Source organism: Calidris pugnax, unplaced genomic scaffold (assembly GCF_001431845.1).
Source record: "Calidris pugnax isolate Ruff unplaced genomic scaffold, ASM143184v1 scaffold99, whole genome shotgun sequence".
Taxonomy (NCBI): Eukaryota; Metazoa; Chordata; class Aves; order Charadriiformes; family Scolopacidae; genus Calidris; species Calidris pugnax.
This window is the reverse complement of record NW_015090836.1, coordinates 7010-14445: the sequence shown is the minus strand read 5'-3', so window position 1 is coordinate 14445 and position 7436 is coordinate 7010. Positions and strand designations below refer to the sequence as shown.

At 44.6% G+C, this 7436-nt stretch overlaps 1 protein-coding gene across 1 annotated transcript in view; it reads left to right on the top strand.

The window, feature by feature from the left end:
* LOC106887806 (probable asparagine--tRNA ligase, mitochondrial) overlaps nt 1–2595 on the top strand; it is a 20869-nt gene extending 18274 nt beyond the window's left edge. The window contains exon 6 of the mRNA XM_014941547.1: nt 2377–2595. Coding sequence (XP_014797033.1) covers nt 2377–2481 — 105 coding nt within the window. The 3' untranslated portion in view covers nt 2482–2595. The remainder of the gene's footprint in view (nt 1–2376) is intronic.
* The last annotated feature ends 4841 nt before the right edge of the window (nt 2596–7436 follow it).

Below are 7436 nucleotides of genomic sequence, written 5' to 3'. Positions count from 1 at the left end.
AGCACCCCCAAGTCCCTTTCCTCAGGGCTGCTTTCCAATACCTCACCCCCTACTTTGTATTGGTGGTGAGGATTGTTCCGGCCCAGGTGCAGAACCTTGCATTTGCTCTTGTTGAACCTCATGAGGTTCACCTGGGCCCACCTCTCCAGCCTGTCCAGGTCCTTTTGGATGACATCCCGTCCCTCTGGTGTATCGACAACACCACACAGCTTGGTATCGTCCGCAAACTTGCTGATGGTGCCTTTAATCTCCCTGTCTATATCATTGATAAAAATGTTAAACAGCACCGGTCCCAGCACGGACCCTTGAGGAACACCACTTGTGACTGGTCTCCATCTGGACTTTGAGCCATTGAGTACTACCCTCTGGATGCGACCATCTAGCCAGTTCCTTATCCACTGAACAGTCCACCCATCAAATCCGTACCCCTCCAATTTGGCAATCAGGATGTTGTGGGGGACCGTGTCAAAGGCCTTACAGAAATCCAGATAGATCACATCCATAGGTTGCCCCTTGTCTACTGACCAAGTCACTTTATCATAGAAGGCCACTAGGTTAGTCAGGCAGGACCTGCCCCTAGTAAAGCCATGTTGGGTGTCCCTCTGAGCATTCTCCATGCAGAACAATCCCAGCGTTCTCAGCCTCTCCTCATTTGAAAGATGCTCCAGTCATCTTAATCAGCTTTGTAGCCCTTTGCTGGACTCCAGTATGTCCATGTCTCTCTCATACTGGGGAGGTGAGCGCTTCACACAGCGATCCTGGTGAGTCACCAGTGCAGTGGGGAGGGAGCCCAGGAGGCTGGTGACTCTCTCTGCCACAAGGGCTCCTTGCTGTTCTTATGGTCAACTTGGTGTCCACCAGGGAAATGGTGAAGCATGGTCCTTATGCTCAAATGATTTGTAAAGTGCTCGACACAGAGGTCTGCTAATATTTTTTTTTTAATGTCTGTAAATTAAAAAACAAAAATATACCATCACTTTAATGGGACCTTTTTAGACTCTTTTTTCATAATGAAGCAGTGAACTTGCTAAATTTTCCATTACTCATAGTTTTTTATGCTTAAAAACATCTCTGTTGACCTGAAAAAATATGCAAAAGCTGAAATTAAACATAGTTTGTTTTTCAGCGCGTATATAATTTGTAAGCCTTGATGTTTCCAACTCTGTATTGTTTCAGTTCTGCTTTTTTTGAAGACTGAATAGCAAGTCTTAAGAGGATATTGCATTCCTTATTTTTTTTCTGATTACTGTTGGTCTTTTTGCAATAGAAGCGAGTTCATTTGCGCATGAAAAGGAAATAGCACTGATTTTTTTGAAGTCTGCTAAAAGTCAGCACACCTGACACGGAAAATAATCCTCCATTTTCTCATCAGCCTTGAAAGTGAATTTTGAAGGCAATGCTGCGTGAAGCTTCAGACTTCCAAGCAATGAAGATTTCTTTCCTTCCCCCCCCCCCTGCCCCGTTCATCTTGGTAGGATATTTGGAACTGGGTTGATAGCCTGGCATCTTTCTTTTGTATGTTGCTGAGCAAAACGTTCTTCAACAGATATTCCAGAAGGGTTCTCATTTTATATGTCTGCATTTCACAGAATCACAGAATCTTCTAGGTTAGAAGGGACCTTAAAGATCATCTTGTCCAACCGTCAACCTAACTGACAAAAATAGACACCCACAGAAACATGGGATGTGATTTCTCTTCCTGCTCCCAAAATGCTCGATAGACAAGCCCTCTCTGATCAAGAGTCCTTCCCCATCTCTCCTGTAGCCCCCTTCAGGTACTGGAAGGCCATTAGAAGGTCCCCCCGGAGCCTTCTCTTCTCCAGGTTGAACAACCCCAGCTCTCTCAGCCTGTCCTCATGGGAGAGGTCCTCCAGCCCTTGGTCATTTTTATGGCCCTCCACTGGACCTGTTATCCTTCCTCCATGCTGGCATATCCAATCTTTGCTGGTGACACTGGGGTTGTGGGCCACCATTCACAAACTTGTTCTGCAAGTTGTTGTGATACCTACAGCCCATGAGTCGCTGAAAGTAGATGCAGGAGCTGTGGCATTTCCCACTTAAAGTGTGGCTTTTCACTACACAGACACGTTATTTGTGTTGGACACCTAGAAAGAGAAGTCCCCAAGAATGCTTTGTCTTGAGGGGTTTTTTTCTTAATATCTTTTGCTTGAACAGGTTTTAGAGCCTGTTAGCAGCCTGAGCAACGATGGGGAGCCTTGTATTATGACTTACCACGCTGTTAGATTCCATCTCAGCGGTGTTTTGGTTGAATCTCATGTAATTTCCTAAGAGAAAAAAGCAATAGAAGCCAGTAACCGTGCTTTATATTTAAGCACTGATAGTCTGACTTTTTGCTCTTTTTTTTTTTACTTACAGACATCAAATGAGACGAGGGAATCTGCAGAAAAGGCCCATTTCTTCAATGTTCCTGCCTTCCTGACGGTCTCTGGTCAGCTCCATTTGGAAGTGATGGCGGGGTGAGCAAAATGGGAAGTTTTTCTCTTGATCTGGGGGATCTTCTCAGTTGGTAATTTTTGCCCCATTGGTACCCATTAGACACCTGCCCCACGTGGGCCAGCAATAAATTGAGCAGCAGTGGCTGGATGATGGTGTGAGAGGCCAACCCAGGCAGGGGGAAATTAAACTGCCTTCTAATTCTGGACTTTGAACTAGTTTTAAATATTAGGAGCCTCCTTCTGCTTTCTATGGATTGGGAATTTTGGATGGCTGTAGGATTGGTGCTACTAACTGTAGTACCTGAAGTGTCTTTTTGCTGCTGTTCACATCTGACGTGTCTTAGCCAAAAAAATCTTTTTCATTTTAGCCATCACATTCCTTTCCTCTTTTCTCCTTCTTTTCTTGTCCCCCTCAGTCTTCCTGTTGTGTTTCTTACTCCTGCCAATTCTCACTTCTCCTGTTTCTGGCCACTGAAATGATCACAGTCAAACAGTTAATACTGACTTTGATTTTTTTTTTAAAAAAAAGTTATCCTTAAGCTTTTAATGTTAATATTTCACTGAGAATGTTAGGGGTGAAGGTGTCAGTCTGTCAGAGAGACAGTTCCCTTTGATTAGGGGATTTGGTCCTCGTCTACACTGAATTTTCCCAATAAATTAACCAAATTAGTACATTAAACAGAGGGAGTCAAATCAGTACAGTCCCTTATTTGAAGGCACAGTTTTCTGAGTGTAGGTTTTCCTCAGGTGGGGTACTTCAGCCAAATCACTGCCTGCCACTGAATGGCTGATAAAGCCTGTCAGAAACCAGGTAGCACTGCAGTTGTTTGCCACTTGCCAAGGGGGTTTGTCATGCACTTTAAAAGTGATTTTAAAGTCATTATAAGTGATTAGTTACTGTGCAGTACAAATCTCCTAAAGATGAGAGGGCTAAAACCCTCGCTTTAGAAAACGTGAACTTGGAAGATATCCTTTTTCATGTGGAGGTTCTAACGAGTATTTCTAATAGTCTTAGTAATTGCTGTCTGTGCCTCATATCCAATGTTGAGAACCAAATAATAAATGTTTAGCTGTGGGTTTGTTTGTTCTGTTGTTTGTGTTGTTTTTTTTTTAATTTAATCACTGTTGCACATTTAATTGGCTGCTGATAAATAGCTGCAGCGAGATTGTTCAAAGGGCAAGTTTTGGGTATAAATCAAAAGGTATAAAGCTATTTTCTGCTTGGCTTGTTATCTCTGAGAAACAGTGTCTTTTCTCAGACCACCTAGATGGCTGTGATCTGCTGAACTACCCAAGCTAAAGGTTCTGGATGGACAGGATGTTTCTCATGTGGTGGTGCCCTGGCTGCTGTGACAGAAGCACAGCTCACTTGGCAGCCAAAGGCTGATGCGTCATCTCAGACATTAGCTGGGGGAAAGTTAATGAGGAAGAGGTTGGTTTAACTGTAGGGGTGATGGAGTTTTTGCATCCCTGAAAGGAGACGAGATGACATGCATTTGGACTTAATTGCCTGTCATGCGTTGTGACCTTTATTGAAAGACGTAATTCCACAAATCAAATAAGTCGAAAGAAAAGGTATGGATTGTAATGATTAACTTGACATACAGTCTCACTCTCTTACATCAGTGTGTTCCTTTAAATAGTACACAGCCTGCTCTGGGGTGGAGCAGGAGGCTAAACTGGACAGATGCAAGACCTGTCTGCTAAATAATTTTTTCCATTGATATCACTCAGGTGCACTTTGTACTCTAGAGATGGGTAAAAAAAAAAAAAAAAATCAATGCACTTCAGTGTGCAGTACAGTACATTACGGCTTTGTGGTCCTATTTTACAGTAGTGTGTTGTTCTTACAGGCATGCGATCTGTAAAAAAAAAAAAAAAAATCAATGCACTTCAGTGTGCAGTGCAGTACATTACGGCTTTGTGGTCCTATTTTACAGTAGTGTGTTGTTCTTACAGGCATTTTAAATTGATCCAGTGCCATCTAAATTTAGATAAGCTGTGTTTATTCATAATAGGGCATAGCTGTTCTGTGAACCTGCTCCTTTTATTTTGATTTTATTTAAGCACACGGAGTTTTTGAGGCCTGCAGCTCAAGTGGTATTGAGTCCCTTCAGTCTTCAAAAATAGATCAAGCTCTTCTCCGTGCAGAAGCACTGTGGTGATGCATCACAGTATTAACCCTCCACGTACTGTGAAACCCTTTAGATACTGTGACAGTTTTATTTGTGGTTATCAATTTGGGACTCTTACATGATGAAAGAACATTAAGGGCATATTCGTAACCAGAGCTGCTTGGCCAACAAATGTGTTCTGACGATGCTTCCAGAGTAGCAAAAAGTGGGTGTCCTTCACTCTCCCAAAACCAGAAATGTTCTGGTCTTCCCAGTAAACAAAGCAGCCAAAACAGTAAAGATTTATGCATTTTGGATTTGATCTTATGACATTTGCCCTTTTGCTGCCGTCTGTTTTAGCCAGACTCATTTTTTTTCATGCCCAGAAAATGAACTATTCTTCTAAAATACCCTTGAGCTTAAATAAAACATTTGCTGCAGTCTTAAGGCTCAGTTGTTAAGAAACAACTGGTTCCTGAGAATTTGTGGGAGGAGACCAAGGTAGAAATGTTTGGAATTCCCTTCCCCATCTAGTCTTGGCCCATATCCTGTTGTGACTTGCTGTGGGATGTGGGAGTTGCAGAGACAGATCCTGCAGAAGCCCATTAGAAACCAGGGATGGAGCAGGAGAGGTATGAGAGGCAGGAGGAATTTGTCCATGGGGTTTACGTGGCAGGGAACAGAAAGCCAGCTGGGCAGTCGTGTCTGTCTGGAGTTGGCTTTTAGCTTTACAGAGCTCACGAGCAACCTCCAGGCTGTGGTTGGAAAAGTCTGGGCAGGAGAGCTATGGAGAAGACTTACCAGGTGTGTCTGGAACCAAGTCTTCTGCTGTCCTTGCTGAGAAGTCACCTGCAGCCCATGGGGTATCATCTGGATACTTGTGCCTTGTTGTCCAGGGCTCAGGGCTCCTTTTTATGGCAGGGCTGCTTGGTGCTGCTCCTGATAACAGGAGAGAACAGTGATCCTTTTCTAATTAGTGAGTTTTTAACCTTTTTCTTTGAGGAAAAGTGAGAAGAGAGGTGTTCCTACATTTATTGACCATCTGCTGTGCTGCTGCCTTATTGAAGGCAAGGTCAGAGAAGTTCATCTTGTCTCTCAGTATGACACGAACAGCCTACTTGGCACAACTTCTCATCTCATTGTACTTCATCTTTGCAGTGACGGCATCTATGTTGACTGCTCAGGGTGTCTGAATCATTGTCAGCTGCTATAAATCTCTAGGCTCTTTAAGGTCTCCAGAAAAGTCTTTATTCAGTAATACAGCTCTCCCCTTCAGTCTTCTCAGCCTGGGGTGAGTCAGTAACCAGCCTATGTGGTAGAAGTTTGTAGGACTCTATGTGTCCCCATAACTGGCTTTAAATGTCACTGGTTTGTTGTGAAGTTCCTTGTGGTATTTCCCCCCCACCCCGTGATCCTCTGCTGAGGATAAAGACCCCTCTGGGGACCTGAACTGGGCTGGAGGGTCTGTGACAGCTGAAGATGGTTCAGAGGCGTACTGGAGACAGCCAAAGCCAATTGTTGCCAAGAAGAACAGCTCACTGGCTGTATTTACTCATTTTTTTTCCCTCCCTTCACCCATCTGCGCTTCCCAAAACCTCTACCTGCTCCTCTCCTTTCAGCTGTTCTTGGTAATAGTTTACATCATTATTTTGCATTGATTTTCCTTGTGCCACGTTTCATCCCAGGCACTGTCTGTTCTCCCTTTTGCATCATGAGCTTAACAAAAACTGCTCTTCCTAAAAGCTCTGGGGCTGCTCCCCTCTCTAAATCCCAGGATGAGTTCTCTTCTCAATCCTTGCCCTCCCTAGCTCTTGTTTCTATTCTCTTATCAGGCCTTCAGTAGGTTTTTCCTCTCTTGTTCATCTCTCATTCTCTTGAAATTCACTGCAAATGGGTAAAAGAGTTAGAGGCAACTGAGTAGCAGCCTGCAAGGAGGTTGTCAAGAAGACAAGCCCTCTCTTTGCAATGGTGAATGACCAGAGGACAAGAGACAATGGGGATAAGTTGAAACAAGAGAAGTTCTGAGAGGGCATGAGGGGGGCAAGGAGGGGGAAATCACTAAGAGATCAATCCAGCAGTGGAAAAGATTGCTGAGAGAGACTGTGCACTCTTCACCCTTAGAGGTTTTCAAGACCCAGCCAGATAAAGCCTTGAGCAACCTGGTCGGGGCTGAGAGAGACTGTGCACTCTTCACCCTTAAAGGTTAAAGACCCAGCCAGATAAAGCCTTGACCAACCTGGTCAGGCCTTCTCACTGACCCTGCTTTGAGCAGAAGGCTGGACCAGAGACCTCCCGAGGTCCCTTCCAGCCTGAATTATTCTGTCCATCTAAGTTTATTCTTGGCTTCATTCTCATGGGCGGGGAGCAGAGCGAAGCCCCTGCAATTCAAAGGGAGATGGTGAGGGACCTGCTCCAACACCTAGATGCAAACAAGTCTATGGGACCAGATGAGATCCACCCGAGGGTGCTGAGGGAACTGGCAGAAGTGATATGATTTGTCTTCTAGGCCCTTCACTAGTTTAGTTGCCCTTCGTGGGCCTTCTCACTGACCCTGCTGTGAGCAGAAGGCTGGACCAGAGACCTCCCGATGAGGTCTCCCCTCAGCCTCCTCTTCCTCATACTAAACAGCCCCAGCTCCTTCAGCTGCTCTTCATATGATTTGTCTTCTAGGCCCTTCACTAGTTTAGTTGCCCTTCGTGGGCCTTCTCACTGACCCTGCTGTGAGCAGAAGGCTGGACCAGAGACCTCCCGAGGTCCCTTCCAGCCTGAATTATTCTGTCCTTCTAAGTTTATTCTTGGCTTCATTCTCATTTTCCTCTCCACCAACTCTGTGATTCTGTGATTCTGTGATTTTCCTCTCCACCAG